Source organism: Ascaphus truei, chromosome 3 (genome assembly GCF_040206685.1).
Source record: "Ascaphus truei isolate aAscTru1 chromosome 3, aAscTru1.hap1, whole genome shotgun sequence".
Taxonomy (NCBI): Eukaryota; Metazoa; Chordata; class Amphibia; order Anura; family Ascaphidae; genus Ascaphus; species Ascaphus truei.
Window position 1 is genome coordinate 106,072,084 of NC_134485.1, and position 15,556 is coordinate 106,087,639.

Genomic DNA, 15,556 nt, shown 5'->3' on the forward strand with positions numbered 1-15,556 from the left:
CCACACATCCATCAGACAACCTGCAGACATCACACATCTATCAGACACCCTGCAGAACCCCCACATCCATCAGACACCCTGAAAACCCTACACATTCATCAGACACCCTGCAGATCCCACACATCCATCAGACACCCTGAAAACCCCACACATCCATCAGACACCCTGCAGACACCGCACAGGCATCAGACATCCTTCAGACCCACACATCTATTAGACACACTGCAGACCCCACACATCCATCAGACAAATTTCAGACCCCACACATCCACCAGACCCCCTGCAGACCCCACACATCCATCAGACAAACTGCAGACCCCACCCATCCATTAGACAAACTGCAGAACCCACACATCCATCAGACACACTGCAGACCCCACACATCCATCAGATACGCTGCAAACCCCACAAATCCATCAGACACCCTTCAAACACCACACATCCATGACACCCTGAAAACACTACACATCCAACAGACACATTGCAGACCCCAAACATCCATCAGACACTCTGCAGACCCCACAGATCCATCAGTCACCACCTTGCAGACCCCAAGCATCAATCAGGCACTCTGCAGACACCACCCATCCATCAGACACCCTGCAAACCCCAAGCATCTATCAGACACCCTGCAAACCCCACACATAAATCAGACACCCTTCAGACCCCACACATCCATCAGACACCCTGCAACCCCCACACATCCATCAGACACCCTTCAGACCCCACACATCCATCAGACACTCTGCAGACCCCACACATCCATTACACCCTTCAGACCCTACACATCCATGACACCCTGCAACACCCACACATCCATAAGACACCCTGCAGACCTCACACATCCATGACACCCTGCAAACCCCAAGCATCCATCAGACACCCTTCAGACACCACACATCCATGACACCCTGAAAACACCACACATCCATCAGACACCTTGCAGACCCCACACATCCATCACACACTTTGCAGACCCCACACATCCATCAGACACCCTGCAGACCCCACACATCCATCATCAGTCACCTTGCTGACCCCACACATCCATCAGACACTCTGCCGACCCCACACATTCATCAGTCACCTTGCAGACCCCACACATCCATCAGGCACTCTGCAGACCCCACCCATCCATCAGACACCCTGCAAACCCGAAGCATCTATCAGACACCCTGCAAACCCTATGCATCCATCAGACACCCTGCAGACCCCACACATCCATCAGACACCCTGCAGACTCCACACATCCATCAGTCACCTTGCAGACCCCACACATCCATCAGGCACTCTGCAGACCCCACCCATCCATCAGACACCCTGCAAACCCGAAGCATCTATCAGACACCCTGCAAACCCTATGCATCCATCAGACACCCTGCAGACCCCACACATCCATCAGACACCCTGCAGACTCCACACATCCATCAGTCACCTTGCTGACCCCACACATCCATCAGACACTCTGCAGACCCCACACATCCATAAGACACCCTTCAGACCCTACACATTCATCATACACCCTGAAAACCCTACACATCTATCAGACACCATGCAGAACCACACATCCATCGGACACCCTTCAGACCCCACACATCCAGACACCCTGCAGACCCCACACATCCAGACACCCTGCAGACCCTACACATTCATCAGTCACCCTTCACACCCACACACCCACCAGACACCCTGCAAACCCAACATATCCATCAGACATCCTGCAAACCTCACACATCCATGACACCCTGCAAACCCCACCCATCCGTCAGACACCCTTCAGACCCCACGCATCCATGAAACCCTGAAACCCCCACACATCCATCAGACAACCTGCAGACATCACACATCTATCAGACACCCTGCAAAACCCCCACATCCATCAGACACCCTGAAAACCCTACACATTCATCAGACACCCTGCAGATCCCACACATCCATCAGACACCCTGAAAACCCCACACATCCATCAGACACCCTACAGACACCGCACAGGCATCAGACATCCTTCAGACCCACACATCTATTAGACACACTGCAGACCCCACACATCCATCAGACAAATTTCAGACCCCACACATCCACCAGACCCCCTGCAGACCCCACACATCCATCAGACAAACTGCAGACCCCACCCATCCATTAGACAAACTGCAGAACCCACACATCCATCAGACACACTGCAGACCCCACACATCCATCAGATACGCTGCAAACCCCACAAATCCATCAGACACCCTTCAAACACCACACATCCATGACACCCTGAAAACACTACACATCCAACAGACACCTTGCAGACCCCACACATCCATCACACACTTTGCAGACCCCACACATCCATCAGACACCCTGCAGACTCCACACATCCATCAGTCACCTTGCTGACCCCACACATCCATCAGATACCCTGAAAACCCCACACATCCATCAGACACCCTTCAGACACCACACATCCATGACACCCTGAAAACACTACACATCCAACAGACACCTTGCAGACCCCACACATCCATCACACACTTTGCAGACCCCACACATCCATCACACACTTTGCAGACCCCACACATCCATCAGACACCCTGCAGACTCCACACATCCATCAGTCACCTTGATGACCCCACACATCCATCAGACACTCTGCAGACCCCACACATCCATGACACCCTTCAGACCCTACACATCCATGACACCCTTCACACCCACACATCCACCAGACACCCTGCAAACCCAACACATCCATCAGACATCCTGCAAACCTCACACATCCATGACACCCTGCAAACCCCACCCATCCATCAGACACCCTTCAGACCCCACGCATCCATGACACCCTGAAACCCCCACACATCCATCAGACAACCTGCAGACATCACACAATCAGACACCCTGCAAAACCCCCACATCCATCAGACACCCTGAAAACCCTACACATTCATCAGAAACCCTTCAGACCCACACATCCATTAGACACACTGCAGACCCCACACATCCATCAGACAAAGTTCAGACCCACACATCCACCAGACCCCCTGCAGACCCCACACATCCATCAGACAAACTGCAGACCCCACCCATCCATTAGACAAACTGCAGAACCCACACATCCATCAGACACCCTTCAGAAAACACACATTCTGCATCCCTCCCACATTCAATTTACATTATTGTAAGTTTTTTTAGCAGCTGGCAGCTTAGTCAAGTTGCCTTTTACAACTAATGTTTTGGGGCAATATGGCACGCAAAGCACAATTATTTTCCACATACCACAGCTATCTGTCTTGTCAAGTCTCAAGAACTAGAGGGAAATCTCACTCATTGGTATGGCAGTCTTGCCAGCCTCATTTATCGGTAGAGCCGTTTAACTCATTGTGGCTCAATCTTACTTATTGGAGGTTAGTTTCAATCATTGTGTTCCAGTCTTACTCATTGGAGGGTAGGTTAACTCATTGAGGGGCTTTCTAACTCATTGGAAGTTAGGTTCACTCATTGAGGGACTGTCTTACTCACTGGAGGTTAGGTTGACTAATTGACAGGCTGTCTTACTCATTGAATTAGGTTCATTCATTGAGGGTCTGTCTTACTCATTGGAGGTTAGGATCACTCATTGAGGGTCTGTCTTACACATTGGAGGGTAGGTTCACTCATTGAGGAGCTGTCTAACTCATTGGAGGTTAGGTTAACTCATTGAGGGGTTGTCATAGTCATTGGAGGTCAGGTACACTCATTGAGGGGCTGTCTTACTCATTGGAGGGTAGGTTCATTCATTGAGGGGCTGTCTAACTCATTGGAATAGGTTCACTCATTGAAGGGCTGTCTTACTCATTGGAGGGTAGGTTCACTCATTGAGTGGCTGTCTTACTCATTGGAGGGTAGGTTCACTCATTGAGGCGTTGTCTAACTCATTGGAGGTTAGGTTCACTCATTGCCGTGAGTCTTATTCATTGGAAGATAGGTTCACTCATTGAGGGTCTGTCTCACTCAGTAATGTGGAAGTCTCAATGGATAGTTTTAAGAACATAGGGTTTATACTTAGAATCAATTTCTTTTGAAGTGACTGCTATTTTAAACCCTTCAGTGTTAAAGTGCCATGCAACCCCTTGAAAGGTAATTGACTGCAAAGAGGGTAATTTCACCTCTTGCACTGTAGCAGTTAAAAGCATTGGTTCATAAAATAATAGCAACCAGTGGGTTCAGCTGGTTACATCAATGTCTCTAAAAGTGGAAGCTTTTAGAGCCATCAAACATAATGGAAAATACCTAAATGATCACCTTGGCTTTCTACCCAGCTATTCGTTATCGTTTTCCCCCCTGATGTCCAGCTCTCTTTGTACCACAATGTGCTCTACACAAATTAATTTCATTCTGTTCATATCAGCGGATTAACAGTGTCTAATGATAGCTCTTAGGCACACCATTTTAAAGCCAAAGTAGTGTAGAGTAAGCTTGTCATTGCAATAGATGAAGAGTAAAAGTATAATCGGTGTACCTGATCTTGTAATATTTGTGTACACAATGATACTGGCCGGCAGAACTGGCAGAAGTAGCACTGTATCTTACATTATTTTGAACTGGGAAAATTATTTTTGGATTTAAAAGTGAAAATGCATCTCTCATCCATGCGCTGTCACAGCATGACAAAGATAAAATCAGTGTAACGGTGCTATTCTCTACATCAATGACTTGACACATCACTTTCCATAGTATTGTATACATAACTTAATATCACGCTTTCCATAGGATTCATTGATATCGTTGGTACAGTATTTCCTGATATATCCTTTTACACAAGATGGCGCAATAGGCTACCTCTATATATCCATATGAGAATGTCCACATCTTCTAGTCCTTTCACATTGTATTGTGATGACAACCTTTTACCAGCAATTTCCAGGGCCTGGAACCCACTGCTCCTGTCATCTGGTGTAGGATCGTTGCCAGTTATAGATTTCATGGATATTATGGGGGCAGCAGTGTTCCCTTTTACATGAGGTTCTGTCCTGGGCTGTTCTTTTCACCGAGATAGAGTTGGCTCCTTTTCTCCGGGACAGACCCTTTAGCCTTTCTTCCATGGCAAAGAAGTCTACAGTGGACTTAAAGAAGTCCAGCAGAACACTGTGAGTCCACACTGTGTTAGACAGGTCATCTTTAATGAAACCACAGTGACCACCGTAATGGGTCAGCAACAGGAAGAAGTGGGGGTTAGTCTCAAACAGCTCAAAGGGCACAGTGTTATGCGGGTCCCCACGAATGGGGTCATCTTGGCTGCAGATGCACAGGACTGGTATAGCCACTTCATCAATGTCTCTGAGGGGGTCATTTCTTTCCCAGTAGGAATCCCAGGTTAGGCCATTGGAAACTTTGGTATGACAAAACAAGGTCTCCTCTAGCTCCTTTAGGTTTCTGCTTCCAAAAAGCCTGTCAGTATTTATAATCTGTCCCAGTGCTGTAGCATACCTATATTTAAAAAAAAAAAAGAAGAAGAAGTGTCAGAGCCCATGTCTAGTGGTAATAATAAAAAAAAGTTGTCATGTGCTTCAAATGGTACAAAACTGTTTGGCGCTAATTTTAGTAAGGGTTATACAATATTTGTGATCTAGAAACAAATAAAGCAGATAATATTTATAAAAACATTTTTTTTATCAAAAGCAGGTGGACATGTAGGTTTGTAAATGCAAACAGTGGAGGTACTCACAAAATGTAAACAAAAATAAAAGTGCAGGAATCCCTCGATATACGGAACAGATAACGTTCCCGAAAGTGTGTCCGTAAACCGCAATTCCGTATATCGAAGCCTATTTCCCATTGCCTTCCGTTTATATAACTGGAGATGCATTCCTACGGAAACAGATTCAGCCCCAAGACATAGTAACATCACACGTAAGAATGCCGCAAACCTTTTATTAAGCACACATTTATTCTGAAATTGATAACGGTATGATAAAATATTAATAATAATTGTCAAAGTGAAGAGTGCGGGGAAACCCGTTCAATATGAAAAGTGCGTGCAAACAACCCAGAGCAGTAGGAACGGTGCTAGGATAAACGACAGACCGTGCATTGTACGTTTCCTTTAAAAAAAAAACATTTTTTTAGAGATTCAAAATTGCGTAAATGTGAATTTAACATTATATATATTGAATTTCTTCCCTAATTAATAAATTCCTTTGTAGCGAAATTCAGTATATCGAGTTGCCATAGATCAAGGGATGCCTGTATTAGTACAGTACTTCAAACACCCCAGTACCATCAAAGGTGAGACGTCTGCTCAAAGTGTTAACCCTTTGCTGCTTTGCTATGCATTGCTGGCCTCTCTGGCGCTGAATGGGTTCAAAGTGCAGTCACACCTACCAACACATGTAATGCCTTTTCGAACATCAGTCTCATAATGTAAAATACATTTAATAGTCAGGAATGTATACAGTGTTTTTCAACCAGGGTTCCGCAGGTGTCCCTAAAGGGTCCCCTGCAATTTTCAGGTCATTTGAGAAGTGTACCAAATACAGAAGAATTTAACAATGCATCTGATCTAAGACACATTATTAGAGACGGTTGGGGTTCCTTACAATGCATCTGATCTCAAACGTGCTATTAGAGAGGGTTGGGGTTCCGTACAATGCATCTGATCTAAGACACATTATTAGAGAGGGTTGGGGTTCCTTACAATGCATCTGATCTAAGACACATTATTAGAGAGGGTTGGGGTTCCTTACAATGCATCTGATCTCAGACGTGCTATTAGAGATGGTTGGGGTTCCTTACAATGCATCTGATCTCAAACGTGCTATTAGAGAGGGTTGGGGTTCCTTACAATGCATCTGATCTAAGACACATTATTAGAGAGGGTTGGGGTTCCTTACAATGCATCTGATCTAAGACACATTATTAGAGAGGGTTGGGGTTCCTTACAATGCATCTGATCTCAGACGTGCTATTAGAGATGGTTGGGGTTCCTTACAATGCATCTGATCTCAAACGTGCTATTAGAGAGGGTTGGGGTTCCTTACAATGCATCTGATCTAAGACACATTATTAGAGAGGGTTGGGGTTCCTTACAATGCATCTGATCTAAGACACATTATTAGAGAGGGTTGGGGTTCCTTACAATGCATCTGATCTCAGACGTGCTATTAGAGATCATTGGGGTTCCTTACAATGCATCTGATCTCAGACGCTCTATTACTTATTATTAAGGTGCGGCAGAATTTCACAATATAATTATAGGGTTCCTTAACCAAAAAAGAGGTTGGAAACCAGTGAGCTTATACATAACCGAGGGAAGATGGTGCAGCATTTCCAGAAATGCCGTTCTCGGCTTTACTAATACAGTAGTAGTTATTTAAAATTATTATTCTACATCAGAACTGTTTTAGACCAAGTGTACAATTGGAATAAAAATGGAACATAAGGCATTTTTTTGGAATCAAGTAAGAAAAACTAAACTTGTCATTGCAAATATTTTAATTTAACAATAATTTTAACAACAATTTATTCACTCAAAGCGGTTCTATTTTTATAATACTATCAAATCAACCAATGAAGAGAGGTCTTCAGATTCAGAAAAGGAAATGGGGTCATGCATCAACATTTCTTTGATGCAAACCTGATGCAACTCTTCAGGCGAAGTAAATATTGCACCAGGTGTATCAAATGAGAAAAAGAAACAATGGAAGAATTAGGGGGCGGGGGTGTTATATATCAGTCTCTGTGATGCAAATCCTGGGCAAAAAATCTGCACCCGATTTACCATCACCAAAAAAATATATTCCTTAGGCCTGGACTCCTAGGTACCTTCACTCACCAAGCCCAGGACACCAAGTCTTGTCGAACCCTCCTTCTCCATGGCCCTGGGCTGAGCAATGCAAAACAAATGTGTGGCTGACCTCTCACACTGTGACTGAGGTTAAAAAGGGAAGGAAGAGAAAGGATTCAGAGGCTACTGATTCCAAAGATGATGAGCTGGTGCGGGAGATGTTCTGGATCCAGATTGAGCCATTCTACATCTCGGGACAGTGAGCTAATCAGAGTGAACAGACGTTTCTATCAGGGAGGGAGAGGGAGGGCATGTAAGATATGAAAACATTTATTGGTTAAACAAAAGCTGATGTGCTGAGCATAAAACCCTTCAGCATTGAAAGGTCTTGAGCGTCATACTCCGAAGAGCATTTATAATTTGTTATACAGTGATATACTGTATCAGGTAGAATGAGCAATAAATAGTCCAAAAAATACCAAGACACTAAATAAATGTTCAACTGAATTTAAGAAATAAGCTGTAACATCACAAAGTTCCCTACAGGTCGAGGAAGAAATCTAGAAAGAAAAAAATATATACAGTATGAAAAATTAACTATTACTATATCACAGAATATACAGTACATGCCGCTGTTATCAGAAGATACAGGGTTTATTACTACCTGAGGGGGAGGGGGGGAGGTTATCAGGCAGAAGTTCTACAATATAAAGTGATTGGGACTGAATGATAAACCAGTTCTTCGCCTCCATGTTGTACTTGAGGCGATTCTTAGCACATGTGGATATACTGTATGTAGATTCACAATAACTGCAGCACCGCTACGGTACTGGTCTTGGGGAGCAGCACCATTCTATTTATATTTTAATACTAACTGATATACCCGGCGTTGTCCGTGATTGCAGGGGCGGGGTGAGTGAAGGGCAGGGAGGGGGGGGGGTGCGTGAAGGGCAGGGAGGGGGGGTGCGTGAAGGGCAGGGACGGGGGGGGCGTGAAGGGCAGGGAGGGGGTGAAAGGAGGAAGGGAGGGGAGGGAGGGGAGGGAGGGAGGAGAGGGGTGAAAGGGAGGGACGGAGGGGTGAAAGGGAGGGAGGGGTGAAAGTGAGAGAGGGAGGGAGGGGTGAAAGTGAGAGAGGGAGGGAGGGGTGAAAGTGAGAGAGGGAGTGACGGGTGAAAGTGAGGGAGGGAGGGAGGGGTGAAAGGGAGGGAGGGGTGAAAGGGAGGGAGGGGTGAAAGGGAGGGAGGGAGGTAGTGGTGGGAGGGAGGGAGGGGGGGTGGGAGGGGTGAAAGGGAGGGGTGAAAGGAGGGAGGGGTGAAAGGGAGGGAGGGAAGGAAGGGAGGAAGGGGTGAAAGGGAGGTAGGGGTGAAAGGGAGGGGGGGTGAAAGGGAGGGGGGGTGAAAGGGAGGGAGGGGTGTGAGGGAGGGAGGGGTGAAAGGGAGGGGTGAAATGGAGGGGTGAAAGGGAGGGAGAGGGGTGAAAGGGAGGGAGGGGGGTGAAAGTGAGGGGGGGTGAAAGTGAGGGAGGTGGGGTGAAAGTGAGGGAGGGGGGGTGAAAGTGAGGAAGGGTGAAAGTGGGGGATGGGGGGATGAAAGTGAGGGAGGTGGGGTGAAAGTGAGAAGGGGTGAAAGTGTGGGAGGGGGGGTGAAAGTGAGGGGGGGTGAAAGTGAGGGAGGGGGGGTGAAAGTGAGGGGGGGTGAAAGTGAGGGATGGGGGGTGAAAGTGAGGGAGGGGGGTGAAAGTGAGGGGGGGTGAAAGTGAGGCACAAATTGTTGGCAGGAGTAAAATGTCCCTCTCCACACACACACACACACGACGGGAGTGAGAGTTGGTGGAGAGTGGAACTGGCGCAGATCCGAGGAGGCTACTTGGCCCCCCAGTGGCCATGTCCTGGCACGCGCGGCCACCGGAGGGAAGTGAGCGCCGGGGAGGGAAGTGAATGTCGGGCAGCCATGTGCAGGCTAGCGCGGCTACAGGAGTGCATTTAGCGGTTGTGGCTATAGTGAGTGTCGGGCAGGTGCAGGCGATGGCGGGCGCGGATACAGGGAAAGCTGCGCGGCTACAGGGAGTGTCGGGCAGGGTCCATGCGGGCATGTGTGCGTAGCTGAAGAGGACAGGGAGTTTTGGGCGGGTGCAAGCGAAGGCGGCCGCGGCTTCAGGGAAAGGTGCGCGGCTACAGGGAGTGTCATGTGTGCGGAGCTCAATAAAAGTGATTTTTTACAGTGAAGGGAGAACGCCATTTTTTAAGAAGCCGTTTTTATTCTGGTCTTAGGTGTGAGTGTGTAACAGTGAGTGTCATGGTCTCAGCTGTGACTGTTTGTGTACACAGGGGTGACAGTCAGTGTGTGTATAGACAGGGCAGTGTGTGTGTAGACAGGGCTGAGAGTGTGAGATGGATGAAAGGGCAGTGTGTGTGTAGACAGGGCTGAGAGTGTGAGATGGATGAAAGGGCAATGTGTGTGTAGACAGGGGTGAGAGTGTGAGATGGATGAAAGGGCAGTGTGTGTGTAGACAGGGCTGAGAGTGTGAGATGGATGAAAGGGCAGTGTGTGTGTAGACAGGGGTGAGAGTGTGAGATGGATGAAAGGGCAGTGTGTGTGTAGACAGGGCTGAGAGTGTGAGATGGATGAAAGGGCAGTGTGTGTGTAGACAGGGGTGAGAGTGTGAGATGGATGAAAGGGCAGTGTGTGTGTAGACAGGGCTGAGAGTGTGAGATGGATGAAAGGGCAGTGTGTGTGTAGACAGGGGTGAGAGTGTGAGATGGATGAAAGGGCAGTGTGTGTGTAGACAGGGCTGAGAGTGTGAGATGGATGAAAGGGCAGTGTGTGTGTAGACAGGGGTGAGAGTGTGAGATGGATGAAACTTACATTGGACTCCGCAGGGGTTCTCTGGGGGTATGGTGTGTCAGTGTGTGACAGTCAAGTAGGTGTGTGTCAGTGATGTCACTGTACCTTTTGGCCAATGACACTCGTGTGGGAGGCTGAGTATGGGCGGGCGGACACAGGACCAATGTCTGTGTGTGTGTATGTGTGTGTCACAGTGGAGCTTACCTCTTGGCCAATGAGAGTCGCGGGGGGGCGGGCAGACCCACGGACCAATCACATTCAACACATCTCGTTTCAACCCCACAAATTTCGAATTTATATATTAATATTTGTTGTTGAGCCTTTTATAGGATCAGCAGGAAACTTCCTCAGTGAAGTGGTTTTACATGATCTCTCCAGACCATAAAAAGTCACAGTCGAAGAGGAGATCGTTTGTAGCTGCAACTGCTCGCGCAGTACAACATCTCTGGGAAAGTTTTCTGAGCATGGGAATCATGTGCCGAACTTTGTATATTGCAGCAATCTACAGCACGTCTGTGTTTCTATAGTGCCAATCCCATCACGCGCTTTCACGGTTGCCCTTTTTTACGCATGCAGCCACCTCTGCGGTGAAATCTTGGTAATAACACATTCTGTAGCAGTTTAAAATAAAAGCAACGTGGGATTATCAAGCATTTTCATGTGAAAGTGAGTTACTTGGCTGTAAACTGGAGTAACATCAGAGGCAGCGCCATCTTAACGCATGGGCACGCTGGGCAGTTGCCCGGTGGCCCCACGAGCATAGGGGCCCCATGCTAATCTATGCACAGACCAGAATTTAACACTTATTTTCCGATCACCCACCTCAACATTCAAATCTCCCGCTAAATTGGTAGAAGGAGAAAAATTACGTCTTGTAGCTGAGAGTTGGCAGAGCCCAGTGCACTGCTTTGCCCGGGGGCCTATAATGCTGTTAAGACGGCCCTGGTCAGAGGGACTCATACTGTAAATAGCTTGTTCTCTGAGGTAGGGATCAAGCCCACATCATTGTACAGTTCAGTATGTGCAAGAACAAAAGTGCCACACCCACGCTGTCCTGCAAGTCACACTGCTATTACCTGCTCAGATGCAGCTTCTGGTAGAACAGAAGTATTGTCCGCCACAGCCAAGGGCAGCCGGCTTCGAACCAGTCTTGCAGGCGGAACAGCGGGGAGATGCAGCCTGCTGCCGTGATGTAGCTGGAAGAGCCACATTCTCCGAGGTAGGACAGGAGAAGCCCAGCGCCGGTGCCTTCGCCTGCAGCAAAGAGCCGAGAGGAGGGCTGGCAGTGGCGGATATATCGAACGGCTTCCCGGAGGTCGTTGGGGTCCCCGTAAGACTGCAGCTTGGCTGTGCTGAGAGGGCAACCGTTTTGGCAACGGCGATTAAATATCACAGCTTGGTAGCCATGAAGAAGGGCCAAGTGGCACATCTGGAAATAGGCAAATGAATAACATGCATGATGCATTTCGTATTGTTCTCTTCAGAATTGTGAAACATTCAGAGTGTAAATGCTGTCCAGGATAACAGTAGCGTTAGAGGGAAGATTGGAAAAAAGGGACTCGAGGGTATACATGTATCTTATTGGGAAAATAATCCATCAGATAAAACTGAATGGCATTGCCACAAATGGTGTTAATGGTGCTAAATAAGACTGCACAGGCCTGAAATAGTACTATTTGCAATTACAGAATGGAGCAGGGGTAGCCATCCCTAGTGCTCAAGGGTCACCAACAGGTCAGGTTTTTAGGATATCCCTGCTTCAGCACAGGTTGCTCCGCCCTTATGATTCAGCCACTGATTTAGTCACCTATGCTGAAGCAGGGATATCCTGAAAACCTGACCTGTTGGTGGCCCTTGAGCACTGGAGGTGGCCACCCATCCATGGTATAGACGAATAAATCCTTGGGTGGTTTAACCCGTTAGTGTAGTCTAATCCCAAGGATGAACAAGGGGGTTAAGGCACTTTCCCCTGCTCAAACAGTAACATAATACAGCAGAAGTTCATGTTAGGACAAAACATTACCCACTAATTAAAAGCAATTAGCATATTGTGCAACGAAGACAGTCTTCCCCTTTGCACTTTCTTGTTTGGGAAAAGTAACCTGAGAAAGGATTTGGGTGTTGTTTGTCTCCAACGTAAATCTGTGGTCCTAAAATTACTTATTATTAGTAATAATAACAACAAATAAATAATGTTCTTGGGGTTTCTGCTCTCTAAATGGAGGCTCTGACAACTTGGCTCTGAAAGCTTGTTTAGTCCTTTTGTGACCGCATTGTCACTTTATGACAATAACCCAAATCAGTCGCCACATTTCCAGTTATTGTCACATAGGAAAGTCTGCACACCCACATTATGCATTGTGCACAGGACTCAGGAGCAGAATGGGTGGTTACTATTGTGACAGCATGACTCTAAACAGGATACATTCGTAAAGGAGAAGGATACAGTATTGTTCCAGCAACAACGGTGCACTGATTGCCATATACATAGTGGAATGATAAAGGTGGCAGCAATGCAATCTCTAACCCAAAGAGCATACAATCACATTTTGGAAAGCCGGGCATAGGATGGATAAAGTGACTTGACACCGTCATAACAAGCAATACATGTCTTAAAGAGGTTAGCTCACACAATGTGAATACATGATGTGAAGTACAAACCTATATTAAGCTCTTGTACCAGCCTGTCTGAATTTAAAACTCCTTAAACTGTGTAGTCTGGAATCTAATCTGAATTCATATAACTATTATTATTGTCTTACTAAAAATAAACGTGCAAAGTACCACTTAGGAACACTAATTATTATAATTAGTGCAACTAATGATTGCACCTCTTTACTGCCAGAATGACCTGCAATCACCCAGCAGCTGAAGTTAACATACTTCCAATATAACTGGCCCACTCGCAGTGTAACTCTAAATTCAGAAACAAACCTAGAAAAGAAGGAAGAATTTCTCACGTCCAGCCATATTATCTTTGGTTGAGGTTTAGCAGTCCCATGAGTTTGAGTCTCATCATGACATACAGAAGTATGAACTTTCAATTGTATTATATTCCAGTTCTGCACTTACTGTTTAATAATGTCATCATCATCATCATCATCCTCATCCTCATCAATAATAAAATATTTTACAATTATCACCCAGAATACTGATAAATACAGTATGTATTACAAGTCCTAATATTGCTAACACTGATAGTATTGGACGGCAATATTCAGAATAACAAGTGCTCTCTATATAAATGCTGACACTATGCTATGTTTTCTTCCTACTACTGTATGTTAACAGCAGTCAATAATACTGCTAATAATTGATCACAACAATACTGAAAAAGATAGAAAATGCTATTGATAACAGCATTGATTCGCCTTCTGATAAATAATACATACATTTTCTATTCATCTTAACTTGAAAGATTCCCAATAACTGCACAACTCTGTAATCTATCGCCCTCTCAATACTTAGCTTATGGTGTAAATTACCTTGCTGGTGTTCCTGGTGATCTTGCCAAATGAGTTTGGGATGACCAGTAAGATGGGCACGGTGGAGTTACTAGAGGCCCTCCTTCTCCTCTGATGCTGCCCGGGCTTCACAGCCCAATCCAGAGCCACAAGCCCGTCATCGCTCAGCTGCAGGTACTCTCTTACAAAATGAACCCCTCTGTCCACCGGACCCAGGATACCCATCAAGGTCTGCAGGGTAGGGAAGGTCCTCCATAGCCACTTGACATTGGAAAACCCATTGAAGGTCCGGCAATGTCTCACCAGGTAGTTGGCCAAAGCAGAAGGCTTGTAGATCAACTTACACCCTTGCAGACCATCCACACTCTTTGCAGAGACAGTTGCCCAGAAACTATTGCTGAACCACATCTTACATGACCAGAGGAGCAAGAGAAGAAGAGTGCCCAAGCAGGCAGCCCATTGTAGCATCTCAGTGGCAGGCACTGCAAGGACCTTGTTGGTGAACTAAACCCAGCAAAGACAAATGTCAGAAAGTCTGCAGAAGTGCAGGTGCTTCAAGCATTGTGGTAGCTGGGAGAAGACAGAAGGAAGTGTTCAGAGCAGATCACACATCCTTCTCTGGCTGCGCGGAGAGAGAGGCTGCACAAAACTGAGCATGCTTTGTTATCAGAGACCGAATCTCACCAGACTAAAGGCTGTTTGCCACAAGTGGGCGGAGAAGGGAAGCTTTCTTGACACACACAAATTGTGATCACTCCCCTATACAGAGGGGGAGAGAGAGAGGGAGAGAGAGGGAGAGAAAGGGGGAGAGAGGGAGAGAGAACGATTTCTTACGTCAAGATGCTTGACACTCCCTAGTATGAGACTTTCTAAACCTGTAGGCGATCTTCGCAAGGGCAATGAGTGAGGTAAGTGCCCCTCTCTGTGCAATAGAAGCGAGGGGAGCTACTGCAGGACATGGGAAGTGAAGTGCGTCCTGCAGTGGGATAGGAAGCAGAGGTATGCATGTTCTCCTCCTAGTTACTGGGGCTGAGCCATGTGGAATGGTTACAGAAGGTGAGATATGGTACATTATTAGGGCAGGGCTGTAACAGGTGGGTGAATAATTATTGGCACTAATGTAATATAATAGGCAAGTTCCCTCTTGTGTAGTATAGCTAGCATAGTGAGAACATGCTCATTAAGTGTCCTGTAGAACTGAAGAGGCAGGGAGCAGTGGATACTGTATGTCCCTCACTAAGATAGTTAGAAGAGGCAGGGAGCAGTGGATACTGTATGTCCCTCACTAAGATAGTTAGAAGAGGCAGGGAGCAGTGGATACTGTATATCCCTCACTAAGATAGTTAGAAGAGGCAGGGAGCAGTGGATACTGTATATCCCTCACTAAGTTAGTTAGAAGAGGCAGGGAGCAGTGGATACTATATATCCCTCACTAAGAAAGTTAGAAGAGGCAGGGAGCAGTGGATACTTTATGTCCCTCACTAAGAAAGTTAGAAGAG

The 15,556-nt window shown here is 46.6% G+C and overlaps 1 protein-coding gene across 1 annotated transcript; it reads right to left on the reverse strand.

Moving 5' to 3' along the window:
* Positions 1-2,957: 2,957 nt before the first annotated feature.
* On the reverse strand, positions 2,958-15,081 carry LOC142489080 (protein ABHD15-like). The gene is made up of 3 exons (XM_075589272.1): positions 14,079-15,081; positions 11,670-12,022; positions 2,958-5,454 (listed from the first exon to the last, which is right to left on the reverse strand). Exons 1-3 carry the CDS (start codon positions 14,523-14,525, stop codon positions 4,914-4,916), a joined length of 1,341 nt encoding a protein of 446 aa, XP_075445387.1. The 5' UTR covers positions 14,526-15,081; the 3' UTR covers positions 2,958-4,913.
* Between the last annotated feature and the right edge of the window lie 475 nt (positions 15,082-15,556).

Excerpts from the sequence above, each read along its gene's own strand:
- LOC142489080 (XM_075589272.1), bottom strand. The coding sequence starts at position 14,525 with ATGCTACAATGGGCTGCCTGCTTGGGCACTCTTCTTCTCTTGCTCCTC. Across the intron at positions 12,023-14,078 it reads TCACCAGGAACACCAGCAAG|ATGTGCCACTTGGCCCTTCT; the intron begins GTAATTTACACC and ends GCCTATTTCCAG. Across the intron at positions 5,455-11,669 it reads CAGAAGCTGCATCTGAGCAG|GTATGCTACAGCACTGGGAC; the intron begins GTAATAGCAGTG and ends TTTTAAATATAG.